The sequence below is a fragment of the Chiloscyllium plagiosum genome, unplaced genomic scaffold (genome assembly GCF_037043375.1).
Source record: "Chiloscyllium plagiosum isolate Xiang-an unplaced genomic scaffold, Cpla_swu_hap1 HiC_scaffold_32, whole genome shotgun sequence".
In the NCBI taxonomy this organism is placed as follows: Eukaryota; Metazoa; Chordata; class Chondrichthyes; order Orectolobiformes; family Hemiscylliidae; genus Chiloscyllium; species Chiloscyllium plagiosum.
In genome coordinates this window covers 46,175,587-46,195,801 of record NW_028270170.1, presented here as the reverse complement: position 1 = coordinate 46,195,801, position 20,215 = coordinate 46,175,587, and the positions used below count along the sequence as shown (strand labels likewise).

General features: G+C 44.9%; 1 protein-coding gene across 1 annotated transcript in view; it reads left to right on the top strand.

The window, feature by feature from the left end:
• LOC122540038 (1-phosphatidylinositol 4,5-bisphosphate phosphodiesterase delta-3-like) overlaps positions 1–20,215 on the top strand; it is a 155,526-nt gene that overhangs the window by 126,178 nt on the left and 9,133 nt on the right. Inside the window, exons 9-11 of the mRNA XM_043675361.2 lie at positions 3,192–3,317; positions 11,297–11,453; positions 16,335–16,451. Coding sequence (XP_043531296.1) covers positions 3,192–3,317; positions 11,297–11,453; positions 16,335–16,451 — 400 coding nt within the window. The remainder of the gene's footprint in view (positions 1–3,191; positions 3,318–11,296; positions 11,454–16,334; positions 16,452–20,215) is intronic.

Below are 20,215 nucleotides of genomic sequence, written 5' to 3'. Positions count from 1 at the left end.
AACTGTTTATTTCCAGCAATACTTGGACATTACTGCAGATTGAGGTAATTATTATTTTTGCCAGTTTATCCAGCGTGCTGGTTAATAAGGTTAATAAAGTTTGCTGTAAAAGGAAATGGGAACAGGCCATTCACCCCTTCGAGTCTGTTGTGTCACTCAATCTGGACCCTGTTCCACTTTCCTTTTATCCCTTTGGCTGTAAGAACGATCCCTAATTCCTTGAAATCATTCAATGTTCTGGCCTCACTCACTTTCTGTTGCAAAGAATTCCATAGGCTCACCACTCTGGGTGAAGAAATTTCTCCTCACTCTGGGTGAAGAAATTAATCCTAAACAGTCTACAGATTTTGGACTTCCCAGTGATTGGGAACATCCTTCCTGTGTTTAACCTGTCTAATCCTGATAGAGCTTTATAGGTTCCTATGAAACCCTGTCTCATTTTTCCAAACCAGTGAAGGTAGTCCTACCCAATCCAGTCTGGTCTATGTATGTCAGTCCTGCCAACCATAGGTATCAGTCTGGTCAGCCTTCGCTGCACTCCCTCCATAGCCAAAACATTCTTCCTCAGATGAGTGGTCCAAAACTGCACATAATACTCCAGCCGTGGTCTCACCAAAGCCCTAGGAGAAAGTGAGGACTGCAGATGCAGGAGATCAGAGTCGAGAGTGTGTTACTGGAAAAGCACAGCAGGTCAGGCAGCAGCTGAGGAACAGGAGAATCAACGTTTTGGGCATAAGCCTGATGATTCCTGATGAAGGGCTTATGTCTGAAATGTCGATTCTCCTGCTCCTCGGTTGCTGCCTGACCAGCTGTGCTTTTCCAGCAGCACACTCTCGACTGTCAGCAAGGCCCTGTATAGTTGCAGTGAGGAGTCTCACAGGCTGGACCACTTGATTTGAATGTCAGGAGAGGGTTCCTAGACTACACAGTATCTCATGGGGTCCATTCTGAAAGTATTTCCGTGCAATGATCCAGGCTTCAACAAAGGGTCAACTGTGTAGAAAAGAAAGTAATTAATCCTTTTGAAGGCTAACTACCATATCCTCTGTGAAAGTGTGAAATAATTTTCCTTGTATTTCCTTTGGCCCTGTCAGTGTGTTGGTGAATGAAGTTTTAGGAGAATTGACTGTAAGACATGGCATGGTTTAAGTCTGGCAGGGTGTCTCCGCTGATCTCCACTGGTATGGGCACCAACCCAAGTATTTAAATAACATCACTGCCCACGTTCACTTACAACTCTAGGAAACATCCTGGGAAGGTGGATAAAATGGCTAAGGAGGCATATGGTATACTTGACCAAGGTGTATACTCTAAGTGCAGGGAGGTTATGCTGGGACTGTGTAAAATGTTGGATAGGTCACAGTTAGAGTGTTGTGTGCTGTTCTGGAATCCTCGTTATAGGAGGGTGCAGAGGAGATTCACTGGATGTTGCCTGGGCTGGAGAGTTTCAGTGATAAAGAGAGATAGGACAGACTGGGATTGTTTTCCTTGGAGCAGAGGAGATTGAGAGGGAATGTATTAGAGATGTGTAAAATAATGAGGGGCAGAGATAAGGCAGACAGGAAAACTCCTTGATGGAGGACTCATTGACCGGGCAAAGGGCAGGACATTTAGAGAAAATGTGAGGAAAAACTTTTTCATCCAGAGGATGGGAATGTGGAATTCAACAGGTGGTCGAGGCAGTAACACTCATATCATTTAAAAAATATTTTTAATGGGCATTTACAATGGCAAGGCATACAAGGCAATGACACAAGTGTTGGAAAATGGAATTAGAATAGTTAGGTGGTTGTTCTTGATCGATGCCAATGTGACGGGCCGAAGGGCCTTTCTCTGTGCTGTCTCTGATTGGAAGACCACTGTCACAGGAGCACAGGAAGCTCGAGAACAAAGAGGGCCAAGGTGAGGAGTGGCAGCTCCTGCTAAATCCTCCCCCCTTCGCATCTGATGCCATAATTGTACTGGGGCCAGACCTACCTATGCCACATGGGGCCGTGATGCTGAGGAGGAGGGTCTGTTGGTCTGAGGGTCAATCAATAGTAAAAAGCACCCAAGCTGTTTAACGTTGGAACACAGTCCATTTAATCGTGATGACCAAGCCATTTCATCGTGGGGCAAAGAGTCTGATAGGTTCTCCCAGGAACCCATTAAAAAAAATCTTTTGTCACTGCTCCAGATAAGAACAGGTAGTTATTTCCAGTGTCCCAGCTAGCATCACTAATCCAAGTTCTACCTGCATAAAGACATTTTATCAACATTTTGAGCCTTCCACCCACCAGGACAATTCACAAGAAATCCCACAGTAAAGGGAAACAACACCTTATACTTTGCGAGACATGCTGATTAGTAGAGGCATTGCCATGGAAATATTTCAGGTCATCTGGCTTTACCTCATTGCTAGTTGTGGGATCCTGCTGTGCTGAACTTATTGTTGTATTTCCCATATTATAACAGAGACAGCAATTCTAAGGCACAATAGAAATGTAAAGATGTCTGGTCATTAATCAGTTAAGCTAAATTGTTTAATTGTGAAAACTCATTGAATTGAGACTAGTGATCAAACTAGACTAGCATTTCCCAATTGACTCACAAAACTGATGTTAAGACCCACTTTAAGGCCCGATACATAGAACATAGAACAGTACAGCACAGCAGAGGCCCTTCGGCCCTTAATGTTGTGCTGACCTTCTATCCTATTCTAAAATCAGACTAACCTACATACTCTTCATTGTACTATCTTCCATGTGCCAACCCAAAAGTCGCTTTAATGTCTCTGACTCTACTACCACTGCTGGCAGTGCATTCCACACACCTACCACTCTCTGAGTAAAGGACATACCTCTGACATCTTCCCTAAACCTTCCTCTAATCACCTTAAAATTATGGCCTCTTGTGAATGCCAAATAAAGTTGAACTGGAATAGAATTATTATCCCATTAATCCTGTGTAAATGAATTTGGTGAAATAGAGTCATAGAGATGTACAGCATGGAAACAGACCCTTCGGTCCAACCCGTCCATGCCGACCAGATATCCCAACCCAATCTAGTCCCATAATTTCTTTGCAGTAGGCATCAACTGTTGCCTACAGCATAGTATTCTGTTCTCAACTTTCATAACACCTATCCGAGCGTGCAGTTTGAACACACCTGCAACTTTCAATAGCTACAATCCTCTGACTTTCTTTTGCAGAAACTCAAAGGCAAAATACTGATAAAAGGGAAAAGGTTTGATATCTCTGGTCCCGCGGTGGATCAGGAGGAAACAGCAGAGGATGAAGAGGATGAGAGTATGAACAATGGAGAAAAAACCAAAAAGGTAACAAGATCTTTGGGCAGGACCACAGCTGGAGAGACAACGGATAATGATTACAGCTCCAAATAAGATGAGTTTAACTCTCACTCACCCTCTCATCAGTTATTTTGTAGTTTCTATAATAGTTAAATGGAATAGATATCCAGTTGGGTGTACCAGGTAACGATACAAAAGATCCGAATGTGGCATGTCCCCATAAGTGAAAAGCTCATTATTTTCCCAGTCAAGACAAAACATTGGTTTGGGCAGATTTAGGGGAGGCAGTATGTAATGGTGTTGTCAGTGAATTAATAATCAAGAGGCATAATCTAATGCTTTGGGAAACATGGGTTCAAATCCTATCATGTCAGAATTTGAATTAGATAAAATATTTGAAATAAAAAGAAGTTGTTTGTCTAAAGCATCCATTTAGTTCATCAATATTCTTTAGGGAAGCAAACGTGCCGTGCTTACCTGGTCTGGTGTACATATGACTCCAGACCCACAGCAATATAACTGATTTTTAATCTCCATCTGAAATAGCATGCAGAGCCAATCAAATAGCAGCTTTTGGCAGCAATACTCTCTTCCTGCAGAAGAATCACAAAACATGGTTATTTGTCATGTGCGACCCTATCTACATTTACCTCAGTGGTAAGAGGGGCTTGGATACAGAAAATAACAGATGGTAGCTACTTGATAATCAGTGTGGAATGGTCCTACCATCACTGGTCAATTAATAGTTACAATCACAGCATATATGTGCTTCTGTGAGTGTGCATGTTTGAGTAAGAGTTCATGTATGTTGCATGTGAGGTGTATGTACATGTTTATGTGTTACAGGTGTTTGTGTGTGTGTGTGTGTGTATACATGCTTGTGAGCAGGAACATACTTTAGTAAGGATCTGAAGAGTTTGGGAAGAGTTCGGTGAAGATCTGTTTCCAGGGATGAAGATGTCACAGTTATGTGGCACGGCTGGGGAAGAGGGGATTGTTCTTATTAGAGAAGAAGCTCAAGAGGAGATTGGAGCAAGGTATTCAAAATCATGAAGAATCTGGACAAAGTAGAGAGGGAGAAACTGTTCCCATTGATGAGAAGACTGGGAACCAGAAGACACCAATATGATATGAAGGCAAAATAAAAGATGATGTGAGGACAAGGGTTTTTACACAATAAGTAGTAAGGATCACAAATGTAGAAAGCAACATAATCAAATTTACTGAATGCCCCCAAATATCTGACCTAATTACCATTATAAATTTCCAATTTTTATGGCATTTACCTTTAACACTGATCAGAACCACTCAAAAAATAAACATCAATAAACATGCAAGTGATTCTGCAAATTAGAAAGTAAACTTAACGATAAATATTTAATGCACCAAGAACAGCCATGTCCCTAGGCACCCCACAATTACACAATGTGCTCTCTGTTATTCACAGGGTATGTCAGGAAGATTGTAGGATTGCATTTATTTTTCATTAATGCAGCAAATTGAACTACATATGGTTCAACAGATTTCACTCTCAAGGTGAAATCTCGCAGGTATGTGGTTAACATCTATAAATCACACTTCTACAACCCCTCTCTCCCTCAGATCACAGCAGCGCTGGTGGTACAGCCAGATCCCAGTTTGTACTTTGATCATTCCTGGTAAAACACCTGACTTTAAAGTGTCTCTAAGCTATTCACAACGTCCCAGGTCTTGCCATTTTAGCTAGCTCACAAAGTGGCTTTTCGCCTCCTTTTTGCCAAACAGAAAACCTGACCTCTTTCCTGAGAGAGATTTGCACCCTCGCTCACAAAACATTCAATGGGTTTCTGTCCTTTCTTTAACTTTGTCTGCATTTGTGTGTGCTGATTTCCTTCTGCTACCAGCTGCTTCTTCTTTATGACAGTAGTTTCTTTGTCTCTTCTCTGAGTATAGCCACGTGCTGTTTCAGCTGTGGTACCACCTTCAGTTTAGGTCAAGGGTCACCATACCACATAGACCATTATTTCTTATTGTTGAAGAAAAAGAATCAACTTTTATAATTGATGCAGATTCTTAAGTAATTTCTTTCAAACATTTTCTGAAACAGTTACAGATTCCATGGGCATTTTAAATAAGAGAAAGTATTCTAGAGCTGCTGAAGGAAGGCGGAGACGTGGGACTCACTAGTTGCTCCTGCAGAGAGCTGTAACAGATACGAGAGGCCGAGTGGCCTCTCATGTTGAAACTATTCAACTATTCTGATGTATGGTGCAAAGTATATGCATTTATATACCACCGTTCACAACCTAAGGGAAGTCCAGTTTTTTTACACCAATGAAATAGTTTTGAAATGTGGTCATTCTTAACAAAGTGGACTTAAAACAACCCGAGAGAGCAGTGAGTTAAACACCCTTCCACCTATCTTTAGTGAGGCTAAGGGACAATTATGCGTCAGGACATCAGGGAGAATTTCCCTGCTCTTAGTTGAAGTGACACCCTAAAGATATTTAACACCATTCTGAGAAAGTAGACTGGGTCTCAGATAAGTTACTCATCCGAACTTTGAACCATAATCATTTGACGCCAAGCTGAAAGTGCCTCCCTTGAGCAGCAGCCAACACTGTAAAATGTCAGGGGAGGTGTGAGAAGTTGTCAGTAAGAGAAAAAAAAAATCCAGTAATCAATTATTACAGCTTGAGTTGAATTTCTGCATCTTTTCAGATATTTCCGTCAATTGACGAGGGACCCAGCCTAAGCCCTGTTCTTTTTAACATTGGCCTGGTATACATTTAGGAGCCTGGGTTATTTCTGTATCTGAGAAAGTGCTCTGAAACATCCTCTGGAAATTGTTCTAGTCAGTAACCCTGCTGTGAATTATCTGCCCAAACTGGGAATGGTGTTTTTTTTGTGTGTGTGTGTGTGGAATGTTGATAATGAATAAGGTGTTGACCTTTAGTGATTCATGTGTTGTGTTTCTAAAAGCGTTTACTTTATTCCTGTTCTGGTTCCCCTCTGCAGAGTCTGCTTTCCCCGGAATAGGTCTGGCTTGTCTGATGTTCCCGTGAGATCCTAGTTCTGCCTGCCAGTCACTTGGGGACGAATAAATCTGCACAAATGTCAGTCTGAAAAGCTTAGTTGTCCCTCTCTCGTAAACCTCCAGCAAAGCTAAGGGGAAAAGGGCAGGAGATTGTCACTAATTTAAACTGTTCCAAGAGCTACAAGGGACATGTGGGCTGGATGTCTTCTGTCTGTGACACCAAGGCTCTTGGTTCTGTGATTGTTCTCCCATCAGAGCATGGCTGCAAACAGACTGCCCCCTGGTGGATGGCACCATTCATTATTTTAAAGTATATGGGTGTCGCTGCTTGGGTCAGCATTTATCGACCATTCCTAATTACCGTGAAGAAGGTGATGGTAATGATCACCTTGAATCCTTAAGGTGCAGGCACACCCACACTGCTATTAGGAACATAGTTCCAAGATTTCAACAAGATTTCAGAAAAGAAACAGCATTTTATTTTTCTTATAGAATCACCTGCAGTGTGGTAACAGGCCATTCGGCCCAACAAGTCCACACAGACTCTCTGAAGAGCATCCCACCCAGATTCCCCCCTTCTCCCACCCTTTCCCTGTAACCCTGCATTTCCCATAGCTAATCCACCTAACTTACACATCCCTGGACACTGCAGGCAATTTAGAACAGCCAATCCACCTAACCTGCACATATTTGGACTGTGGGAGGAAACTGGAGCACCCAGAGGAAACCCTTACAGGAGCTGGAGTTGTACTTGGCATGTAGGAACATGGTTGTGATTTCTGGAGTTAAGTCATCTCTGCTCCAGGACCTTTCTGCAGGGTTTCTTTACGGGAGAATGTGCAAACTCCACATATTTCCAAATCCAGATGGTGTGTGTTTTTGGGGAGAATTTGTAGGCAAATATGTTCCCATTTATCTGCTGCCCTTGTTCTTCCAGGTGGTAGAGATTGTGAATTTAGAAGGGGTCTCGGTGAATATCTGCCATGTAACTTGAACTGCACTTATCCAGGCAAATGGGAAATATTCCATCAAACTCCCAGCTCGTACTTTGTAGATGTTACTAAGGAGATGGGAGATAAGTTACTCACCACAGGATTCCTTGAGTCTGACCTGCTCTTGCAGCCACTGTATTTATGTGGCCAGTCCAGTTCAGTTTTTGCTCAGTGGATTCAGTGACAGCAATGCTATTAAATGTCCAGTGGAGATATTTGGATTCTCTTGTTGGAGATGGTCATTGCTTGGCATTTGTGTAGCACAAATGTTACTTGCCACTTGTCAGTCCAGGCTTGGATATTGTCCAGGTCTTGTTGCATTTGAACATGGACTGCTTCAGTATCTGAGGAGTCGCAAATGCTGATGGACATTGTGCAATCATCAGTGCCCGCTTTGACCTAATTCTGGAGGGAAGGTCATTGATGAAGCAGCTGAACATGGTTGGGTCTAGGATGCTTCTCTGAGGAACTCTTGCAGTCCTGGGGCTGAAATGACTTATCGCCAGAAATCACAACCATGTCCCTACATGCCAAGTACAACTCCAACTCCTGGAGAGTCTTCCCCAATTTCAATTGATTCCAGTTTTGTTAGGGCTCCTTGATGCCACACTCATCAAATGGAGCTTTGATGTCAAGGATTGTCACTCTCCCTTCCCCTCTGGAACTCAGCTCGTTTGTCCATGTTTGAACCAAGGCTGTAAGAAGGTCAGGAGCTGAGTGACCCTGGTGGAACCCACTCTGAGCAGGTTATTGCTGAGCAGGTGCTGCTCAATAGCACTGTTAATGACACCTTCCACCACTATACTCATAATCGAAAGCAGACTGATGGAGCAGTAATTGGCTGGGTTGGATTTCTTCTGCTTTTTGTGTGCAGAACATACCTGGGCACCTTCCACATCCAGCTTGGAACAGCTTGATTAGGGGAGTGGCAATTACTGGAGCACAAGTCTCACGCCCGACCCCTGACTCCAGACCTGATCCAACTATCCCAGGCCTGACAGCCACCAGAGCCAATTTCTCCCATTCATCTTGACCTGCCCTAAATCACTTACCTTGCCACCTTGGCACCCAACACACTTGGCATCCAAACCTCTTCCCACTTGGTGGCCGACCCACATGGCACCCAATGCTGTACCCACCTGGTATCCTATCCCTTGCACACTACCCCTTCTTCAACAGGCACCCTTCCCAGCAGGGACCTACTTACCTTACTCCCTGATATCCCACCCATCTGGCACTCTACCCTTCCAGCAGCCTAACAGCACTCTTACCACCCATACATGCAGTTTGACAGCAGCTGCCCAAGTGGCTGTGAGTCTGTACCTTTAGATTGCAGAAGGTGGCAGCTGAGTGCTGTGAAAAGGGAGTTTGGTTTGCCTTCCTCTTCCTCTGTGCAAGAGAAGAACTGTCAGATCGGAACCATTTCGACAGGAATGTGGAGCTCTCTGCTTGTGTAAAAATTGGCCAAGATTGACACTTCTCAGAAAATCCAGCCCCCATGTCAGGGGAGGGGCCAGGCAGATCTGGGTGTGAAAGTTTATTTAAACAATACCAAAGCCCCAGCCTCAGTGTCCAGTCTCTGATTACTGTTAATCTATCTTCTCCCTTAAACTGGTGACTTGAAGGATTTAGGTGTCTGACCATCAACCAGTTTCTGGTTGAGATTATGCCGTTAAATGATCATCATTGTTTAAGATCCATCATTCCTTTATCAGAGACAGTCAGCTCCTTACTCTGAGTTGATTCAGAAGGAACCTATATTTATTTTGTGTCTTACTCCATCTAGGAAATCCTGAACTGTTTCACCAAAACAAGTTACTCTGAAGCATAGTTGCTAAACAGGTCCAAATAAAGACAGTCTGCACTGTTGTACAAGGTTGTAAAAGGGTTAATGTTGGAGACTGAATACCTCAACTTGATCTCCCCTCATTCTTCTAAATTCCAGAGAATATAGGCCTAAACTGTTCAATCTCTCTTCATTCTACAAACCCCTCGTCTCTGGGATCAATCTGGTGAACCCCCCCTGGACAACCTCCAATGCCATTACATCTTCCCTCAAATAGATCTTCTGCCTTGGGACCTCCAACTACACGGGATCAATGTGGATTTCACCAGTTTCCTCATTTCCCCTCTCGCCCGCCTTATCCCAGATCCAACCCTCCAACTCAGCACCACCCTCTTGAATTGTCCTACCTGTCAACCTTCCTTCCCACCTATCTGCTCCACCCTCCGCTCCTATCACCATCACCCCCCCCCCCCCCCCAATCTATTTATCGCATTCCCAGCTACCTTCCCCCCACCCCAACTCCCTCCCATTTATCTCCCAGCCCCTTTGGGCTACCCCCCTCATTCCCGATGAAGGTTTATGCTCAAAATATCGACTCTCCTGCTCCTCAGATGCTGCCTGACCGACTGTGCTTTTCCAGCACCCCACTGTTCAACTTTAAATCGTGTTCTAAAAGGTTCAAAGTGTGGCTGTCATTAACATTTGCAAATTCTACACTCCCGACTCTCAGTTGCAAACAAATAAAACTTTTCTTATCCCAGTCAAAATGGAGTGTGAAAACAAAGAGAGTCCAATGAAATACTTTGAGGAGTAAACATTGATCCTGGGCTGCAGTGTAATGAGATTATAAACCTCACTTTTCACTGTTACCCACTCAGTGTGTGAGTGTGTAGCCTTGTTTGACTCTGAGCAAGGAGGTCAAAGGCCCCAGATTCTCCCCTTCCTTTGTGCTAGCTAATCTCAAACTGGACACTGCTGTACATCTTTGGGTCCCTGCACTATGCAGGATTCCTAAACAGCTTGACAGGGTAAATACTGAGAGGATCCAGGGCATAGCCTCAACATAAAGGGGGCACCAATTTAAGACTGAGATGAGGAGAAATTTCTTCTCTCAGAGGGTTGTGAGTCTTAGGAACTCCTTGCCTCAGGGAGCTGTGGGGGCAGCGTCTGCGTGTATACTTAAGACTGAAATAACTCTTGATCAGTCGGGGAATCAGGATTATGGGGAAAGGACGGCAAAGTAAAAGTGAGGAGTCTTGGATCGGCTATGATCCTATTGAATGCCAGAACAGGCTTGAGGGGCCGAACGGCCTACTTCCACTCCTATTTCTTATGGTCTTCCCTGAATCATTATCCCCCTCTATTCCCACAGCAAGGTGATGTTCATGGTCACTCACTGTGAGCTAATTGGTCATTCACTCTGAGCTGATTGGTCACGCACTCTGGGCTGATTGGATCTTCGTACAGTCACACTAGACATCCCATCAGATGTGATTTAAACTGGAAATTATTGGATCAGGTTCATTTTGATTTCATTTCCCCACATGCCATGTTTTCTGTCTCTGGGATTAGGCAACAATGGATATCAGGGATCTACTGGATGTTGATGATCTACTGGTGTAAGACACCTGGGTGACCAGGGTCCACTTGGTCCACTGAATGCTAGGGGTGTAGTAATCACCTGGGTGTCTGCAATCCACTGGTGTAAAGGATCTCCTGAGTGCCAGGGTTCTGCTGAGTTTCAGGGATCTGCTTGGTTTTGGGATCTGCTGGGTGTCAGGGATCTGTTTGGTATTGGGAATCTGCTGGGTGTCAGGGATCTGCTGAGTATTAGGGATCTGCTGAGTATTGGGGAACTGCTGGGTGTCAGGGATCTGTTTGGTATTGGGAATCTGCTGGGTGTCAGGGATCTGCTGAGTATTAGGGATCTGCTGGGTGTCAGGGATCTGCTGAGTATTGGGGAACTGCTGGGTGTCAGGGATCTGTTTGGTATTGGGAATCTGCTGGGTGTCAGGGATCTGCTGAGTATTGAGGATGTGCTGGGTGTCAAGGATTTGCTGAGTATTGAGGATGTGCTGGGTGTGGGGATCTGCTGGGTGAGAGGGATCTATTTTGTGTTGGGGATCTGGTGGGTGTCGGGTATCTGCTGGGTATGAGGGATCTGCTGGGTGCTCACTGCTCAATCTTTCTAACTAACTGTGGTGATTTTCAGGAGCTGGTGACGGAGCTGTCGAAGGAGCTGTCTGAGCTTGTGGTTTATTGTAAGGCTGTACGTTTCCACAGCTTCCAGTATGCAAGGGAGAAGGCATGTCCCTGTGAACTCTCATCCTTCTCTGAGAATAAGGCAAAGAAGCTGATCTGTGAGTTAGGTAAGATGAGACCACATGATTATCACGACAAAGCAGACCAAAAGCTGCAAATTTACAATAAACACTGAAGATAAAGAAATAGCAGTCTCGGCATCACTTGGAGAGAGAAGGAGAGTTATCAGTTCAGATCAATAACTCTGATTCAATTCAGAACAATGATAGACCTGGGAAGAGTTAGAAATATCAATGGTTTTAAGCAAGTGAAAGCAGGTAGAGTGAGAAGGAATAAAAGCCGGGGAGGTGAACTCACAGAACAAAGAAATTGCTGGTGTTGGACCAAAAGGAATGGCAGCTTGGAGGAGGTGTGAATGTCAACATGACAAACAGCTGCCATCATTGGGCCCCTTGCTGAGATATTTGTATTATCGATAGTCACAGGTGAAGTGCTGGAAGGTGCTGGAGGTTGGCCAATGTGGTGCCACTGTTTAAGAAGGGTGGTAAGGACAAGCCAGCGAACTACAGACCCGTGAGCCTGACCTCGGTGGTGGACAAGTTGTTGGTGGGAATCCTGAGGGACAGGATGTACATGTATTTGGAAAGGCAAGGACTGATTAGGGATAGTCAACCTGGCTTTGTGCGTGGGAAATCATGTCTCACAAACTTGATTGAGTTTTGTGAAGAAGTAACAAAGTGGATTGGTGAGGGCAGAGCAGTGGAGATGATCCATATGGACTTCAGTAAGGTGTTCGACAAAGTTCCCCACGGGAGACTGGTTAGCAAGGTTAAATCACATGGAGTATGGGGGAACTAGCCATTTGGATACAGAACTGGCTCAAAGGTGGAAGACAGAGGGTGGTGGTGGAGGGTTGTTTTTCGGACTGGAAGCCTGTGACCAGTGGAGTGCCACAAGGATTGGTGCTGGGTCCACTACTTTTCGTCATTTATATAAATGATTTGGATGTTAACATAGGAGAAATAGTTAGAAAGTTTGCGGATGACACTAAAAGTGGAGGTGTAGTGGACAGTGAAGAAGGTTACCTCAGAGTACATCGGGATCTTGATCAGAGGGGCCAATGGGCTGAGGAGTGGCAGATGGAATTTAAATTGGATAATTGTGAGATGCTGCATTTTGGAAAGGCAAATCAGGGCAGGACTTATATTCTTAATGATAAGGTCCTAGGGAGTGTTGGTGAACAAAGAGACCTTGGAGTGCAGGTTCATAGTTTCTTGAAAGTAGAGTCACAGGTTGGTGGGATAGTGAAGAAGGTGTTCGGTATGCTTTCCTTTATTGTTCAGTGCAGGAGGAGGCCATTCGGCCCTTCAAGCCTGCTCTGCCATTGATCATGATCATGGCTGATTGTTCAACTCAATAGCCTCATCCTGCTTTCTGCCCATAACTTTTGATCCCATTCACCCCAAGTGCTATATCTATCCACCTCTTGAATACATTCAATGTTTTGGCATCAACTACTTCCTGCGATAATGAATCCCACAGGCCAACCCACAGGAGATGTCTCCTCATCTCTGACCTAAACAGTCCACCCGAATCCTCAGACTGTGACCACTGGTTCTACACACACCCACCATCAGGAACATCCTCCCTCCATCTACCCTGTCTTGTCCTGTTGGAATTTTATAAGTCTCTATGAAGTCCCCTCTCACTCGTCTGAAGTCCAGTGAAAACAATGCTAACCTCATCAATCTCTGCTTGTACATCAGTCCCACCATCCCCGGAATCAGCCTGGGAAACCTTCACTGCACTCCCTCGAGAGCAAGAGCATCCTTCCTCAGAAATGGAGACCAAAACTGCTGATAATATTCTAGATGTGGCCTCACCAAGGCCCTGTATAACTGCAACAACACATCCCTGCGCCTGTATTCGAAACCTCTCACAATGAAAGACAACCTACCATTTGCCTTCTTTACTGTCTGCTGCACCTGCATGCTTACCTTCAGCAACTGGTGCACCCAGGTCCTTGAGATGTATTTGCAGGCGGTGGTGCTTCTATGTATCTGCTACAATTGTCCTTCCAGAGGGAAACAATCATGGGTTTGGTAGTTGCTGTCTAAGGACCTTTGATGAATTTCTGTAGTTCATCTTGTAGATAGTACACACTGCTGCTACTGAGCATCGGTTTTGGAGGGAGTGGATGCTTGTGGATGTGGTGCCAATCAAGTGGCTGCTTTGCCCTGGATGGTTGTGGAGTGTTATTGGAGCTGTCCAGGTACATGGGTTTCCAACCACCAATGCTCATTTCTGTGTCTTCTGAGGAATAAAGATCAAATCTGTTTTATAACAGAGAGGTGAGAGACCTGTATTGGTCAGAACAATGAAGATGAGATCAGGGAAGGTCAGGTGTGGTGATACAGAAAATTTCCTCCTGTTACTGATTATTCCTGCTATAATTGGGCTCAACAAACCAAATAATGAACCTGAAAGGAGGAAGAAAATCAATCATCAAATTCCTGATATTCTGAGATGGTTAGATTACAATATATTTCATGTTTCACTGGAGATTGGCATTGTACCTCATTATCCATGGGCCCCTACCCTCCCTCTCTGTCCAATGGACTCTCACCCTCACTATCCAATGTGCTCTCATTCTCCCTCTCTATCCAATGAGATCTCATCCTCCCTCTCTACTGAGGGTGGCACGGTGGCTCAGTGGTTAGCATTGCAGTCTCACAGGACCAGGGACCCAGGTTCGATTCCAGCCTCAGGCAACTGTCTATCTGGCGTTTGCATGTTGTCCTTGTTGTTACCTGGTTTCCTCCGGGTGCTCCAGTTTCCTCCCACAGTCCAAAGATGTGCAGGTTAGGTGAATTGGCCATGCTAAATTGCTCATAGTGTTAGGTGCATTAGTCAGAGGGAAATGGGTCTGGGAGGGTTACTTTGTGGAGGTTCGGTGTGGACTAGTGGGACCCAATAATCTGTTTCCACACTGTAGGGAATCTAATGCAATCTCTCTATCCAATGGACTCTCACTCTCTCTCTCTATCCAATGAGCTGTCAGCCTGCATCTCTATCCAATCGACTCTCATCCACCTCTCTGTCCAGTCTGATCTCACTCTCCCTCTCTATCCAATCGACTGTCACCCTCCCTCTCTATCAATGGGATCTCACCCTCCCTCTCTACCTAATGGGCTGTCACTCTCCCCCTCTATCCAATAGGATCTCACTCTCCCCCTCTATCCAATGAGCTTTCACTCTCCCCCTCTATCCAATGAGCTTTCACTCTCCCTCTCTATCCAATGAGCTTTCACTCTCCCCCCTATCCAATGAGCTTTCACTCTCCCTCTCTATCCAATGAGCTTTCACTCTCTCCCTCTATCAAATGAGCTTTCACGCTCCCTCTCTATCCGATGGGGGTCTGACGCTCCCTCTCTATCCAATGGGATCTCACTCTTCCTCTCTATCCAATGGGATCTCACGCTCCCTGTCAATCCAATGGGATCTCACTCTCCCTTTCTATCCAATGAGCTTTCACTCTCCCTCTCTATCCAATGAGCTTTCACTCTCCCTCTCTATCCAATGAGCTTTCACTCTCCCTCTCTATCCAATGGGCTTTCACTCTCCCTCTCTATCCAATGAGCTTTCACTCTCCCCCTCTATCCAATGGGCTTTCACGCTCCCTCTCTATCCGATGGGGTCTGACGCTCCCTCTCTGTCCGATGGGGTCTGACGCTCCCTCTCTATCCAATGGGATCTCACTCTTCCTCTCTATCCAATGGGATCTCACTCTTCCTCTCTATCCAATGGGATCTCACGCTCCCTGTCTGTCCAATGGGATCTCACGCTCCCTGTCTGTCCAATGGGATCTCACTCTCCCTCTCTATCCAATGAGCTTTCACTCTCCCTCTCTATCCAATGGGATCTCACGCTCCCTCTCTATCCAATGGGATCTCACTCTCCCCCCTCTATCCAATGGGATCTCACTCTTCCTCTCTATCCAATGAGCTTTCACGCTCCCTGTCTATCCAATGGGATCTCACGCTCCCTCTCTATCCAATGGGATCTCACTCTCCCCCCTCTATCCAATGGGATCTCACTCTTCCTCTCTATCCAATGAGCTTTTACTCTCCCTCTCTATCCAGTCGGTTTTGACCCTTCCTCTCTATCCGATGGGTTCTCACCCTCCCTCTCTATCCAATGGAATCTGACCCTCTCTATCTAATGGGCTGTCACCCTTCCTGTCTATCCAATGGGCTCTTAGCCATCCCTGTCTATCCAATGAGCTCTCACTCTCCCTCTCTATCCAATGGGATCTCAACTTCTCTATCTAATGGGCTGTCACCCTTCCTGTCTAGGTAAAAGTCTAGATTAGTGTGGTGCTGGAAAAGCACAGCCAGTCAGGCAGCATCCAAGAAGCAGGAAAATCGACCTTTTGGGCAGAAGCCCTTCATCAGGACTGACCTAATGGGCTGTCACCCTCCTTGTCTATACAATGGGCTTTTGCTCTCCTCTGTCCAGTGGGCTCTCACCTTCTCTATCCAATGGGCTCGCAGGCTGTCCTCTCAACACACTGTACTTTCTAGGCCATTCAGCCTTTACCAGCCCACCTCCAACCTGTTTGCATACAGTTAGCTGTTCAGCCTTCCCTGGCTGGTGAACACTGTCTGCTACACACTTTACTTAACCCAGTAATGGGCTCTTCAGCCTCTGTTCCCTGATGCAGTGGTTAACCTGTTCTTACCAATTCTCTGTTTGTTCTCCTTCCCCAGCGAGCAACTCAGTGCCTCAAAGAAATTTGAGAAACCAGAGATACCTACAATACAGGAAATGAGCAAGGGGAGAGGGCTGGGTGGTAGGAATGACAGCAGTGGGGAATGATACTCACACTGTCTTACTGGCAAGTTTCCAGAGACATAACTACACAGTGAGAACTGATTCTTTGTTATTGTGTTCCTCTGCAGAAATGATTAAATGTCTTTATTTTTCAGGAGCCTCCTTTGTTTGTTACAACACACTGCAGCTGTCCAGGATCTATCCCACGGGCTCTCGTTTTGACTCATCCAACTACAACCCTCAGGAGATGTGGAACGCAGGATGTCAGCTGGGTGAGTCCCTCTCAGACCTGACTCACTCCTACACAATAACAGAGGATTCACCCAAACAAAAACAAAGATCTAGGTTTTAATCAATTTAATTATTAGAAAATAAGGGAAATCCGCTTACTGAATGAGCATTAAACTGTATCAGCAAACCCGAATTTGCCAGATGTAGGTTAACTCAAAAAGCTTAGTGTTTCAAAATAATAAAGATTTGCATCACATAGGACTTTTCATGACCACGGAACATCTTAAATTGTCTTCAATCCAGTTAAGAGAGCACAGGTTTAGGGTGAGAGGGGAAAGATTTAAAAGGAACCCAAATGGCAACTTTTTCACACACCGGGTGGTGCGTGTATGGAATGAGCTGCCAGAGGATGTGGTGGAGTCTGGGACAATTATAGCATTTAAAAGGCATCTGGGTGGGTATATGAATAGGGAGGGTTTAGAGGGATATGGGCCAAGTGCTGGAAAATGGGACTAGATTAGTTTAGGATATCTGGTCGGCATGGACAAGTTGGACTGAAGGGTCTGCTTCTGTGCTGTATATCTCGATGACTCTATGTCTCTATGTATTTTAAAGTGTAGTCATTGTTGTGATATAGGAAATGGATCAGTTCACACACAGCAAGCTCCCACAGTCCCATGATAATTAACAGATAATCTGTTTCTGCGATGTTAATTCAGAGTTACATATTGGCCAGGGTGGTAAATGAGGTCCAAGTCAATGTGTTTGTTGATAGAATTCCGGTTGGAATGCCATGATTCGAAGTATTCTCGTGCATGTCTCTGTTTGGCTTGTCCTAGGATGGATGCGTTGTCCCAGTCAAAGTGGTGTCCTTCTTCATCTGTACGTAAGGATGGGACAACACATCCATCCTAGGACAAGCCAAACAGAGACATGCGAGAATTCCTCGAAGCATGGCATTCCAACCGGAAATCTATCTACAAACACATCGACTTGCACCCCATTTATCACCCTCAGAAAAAGAACAGGAACTGACATCACCACAGGAATTGACATCACCAACCCAAGGAAACCTCAAAACATAAATGGAAGGCAGGTCACTAACACCAGTGCTTCACCGGAGGCTCACTGATGATGTTACCTAGTATAGTGATGAAACATCTGAAAAATTAACTTGCCAGCTCAGCGAACAAACCTATATACAGAACCTCAGCCTGAGCTACAAATCTCCCCTAAACTCTTTAATACGACCTCCACCTCGAACATGCTCAAGGATTGTCTCTCCACAGCCCAATGGGAAAGAGAGTTCCAGGGAGTCACTGCCCTCTGAGAGGAGAGGATCCCCTTCACCTCAATCCTAAATGGCCTGCTCCTTATTTGGAGACCGTGGCTGGTTCAATGCCCTGCTGTTCCTGGCCAAGGAAGCATTCTTCCTTCATCTGTGCTGTTGAGACATGGATATGCTTCGAAGGAATGAATCAGATGTTTGGCTGTTTTAATTGGTTGTGTTATTGGGTATGAGTCAGATAGAATGGAGGAGGCCACTCAACCCCTCAGGTATCTTCAGTCAGATCATGACTAATCTGTATCCTAACTTTTCCACTCACTTTCGCTTCATATCCCTTAACATCCTTGCTTAGTATTAAAATCCCAATTGATGGTCAAGTTAGATCCCAGAGTAAACATAGATCATGTGTTTATGTATTTAGTTGTGTTTAGTTAGATAAACTGGCAGTTAATCACTGAGATCTTTGCCAGGTTTGGAGGATTTGAGCTACAGGGAGAGACTGAACAGGCTGGGGCTGTTTCCCTGGAGCGTTGGAGGCTGAGGGGTGACCTTATAGAGGTTTACAAAATCATAGAACAATACAGCGCAGAACAGGCCCTTCGGCCCTCGATGTTGCGCCGACCTGTGAACTATTCTCAGCTCATCCCCCTATACTATCCCAAAATCATCCATGTGCTTATCTAAGGATTGTTTAAATCTCCCTAATGTGACTGAGTTAACTACCTTAGCAGGTAGAGCATTCCATGCCCTTACCACTCTCTGCACAAAGAATTTGCCTCTGACATCTGTCTACAATCTATCACCCCTCAATTTGTAGTTATGCCCTCTCGTACAAGCTGACGGCATCATCCTAGCAAAAAGTCTTTCACTGTCAATCCTATCTAATCCTCTGATCATCTCGCATGTCTCTATTAAATCCCCCCTTAGCCTTCTTCTTTCCAATGAGAACAGACCCAAGTCTCTCAGCCTTTCCTCATAAGACCTTCCCTCCAGACCAGGCAACATCCTGGTAAATCTCTTCTGTACCCTTTCCAATACTTCCACATCCTTCCTGTAGTGAGGCGACCAGAACTGTACATAATATTCCAAGTGTGCTGCACCAGCATTTTGTATAGTTGCAGCATGATATTGCAGTTCCAGAACTCAATCCTACCAATGAAACCTAACACACCATATGCCGCCTTAACAGCAATGTCCACCTGGGAGGCAAGTTTCAGGGATCTATGTACATTGACTCCAAGATCCCTCTGCACATCCACACTACCAAGAATCTTTCCATTGACCCAGTACTCTGCCTTCCTGTTATTCTTCCCAAAGTGCATCACCTCACATTTAGCTGCATTGAACTCCATTTGCCACCTCTCAGCCCAATTCTGCAGTTTATCCAAGTCCCCCTACAACCTGTAACATTCTTCCAAACTGTCCACTACTCCACCGACTTTAGTGTCATCTGCAAATTTACTAATCCATCCACCTATGCCTGCGTCCTAAGTCATTTATAAAAATGACAAACAGCAGTGGTCCCAAAACAAATCCTGTGGCACACCACTAGTAACTGGACTCCAGGCTAAATATTTTCCATCAACCACCACTCGCTGCCTTCTTTCAGAAAGCCAGTTTCTAATCCAAACTGCTAAATCACCCTCAATCCCATGCCTCTACATTTTCTCCATCAGCCTACCATGTGTAACCTTATCAAAGGCTTTACTGAAGTCCAAGTATACCACGTCAACTGCCCTACCCTCGTCTACATGCTTGGTCACCTTCTCAAAAAACTCAATGAGGTTTGTGCGACACGACCTGCCCTTGACGAAACCATGACGAAATCAAATTATTGCTTGCTAGATGATTATAAATCTTATCTCTTATAATCCCTTCCAAAACCTTTCCAACAACAGAGGTAAGGCTTACTGGTCTATAATTACCTGTGTCATCTCTACTGCCCTCCTTGAACAAGGGCACAACATTTGCAATCCTCCAGTCCTCTGGTACTAAACCTGTAGACAATGACGACTCAAATATCAAAGCTAAAGGCTCTGCTATCTCCTCCCCAGATTCCCAGAGAATCCTCGGATAAATCCCATCTGGCCCAGGGAACTTGTCTACTTTCAGTCCTTCTAGAATTGATAACACCTGTTCATAACTAACCTCGATCCTTTCTAGTCTAATATCTCGTATCTCATTCTTCTCCTCTACAATATTCTCCTTTTCCTGAGTGAAAACTGATGAGAAATGTTCGTTTAGCACCTCTCCGATCTCCACAGGGTCCACACTTAACTTCCCACTTCTTTCTTTGACTGGCCTTATTCCTACCCTAATCATCTTTTTATTCCTCACATACCTATAGAAAGCTTTAGGGTTCTCCTTTATTCTATTTGCTAAAGACTGCTCGTGTCCTCTCTTTGCTCTTCTTAACTCTCTCTTTAAATCCTTCCTAGCAGATCTGTAACTCTCCATAGCCTTATCTGTACCATCTTGTCTCATCGTCACATAAGCCTCCTCCTTCCGCTTAACAAA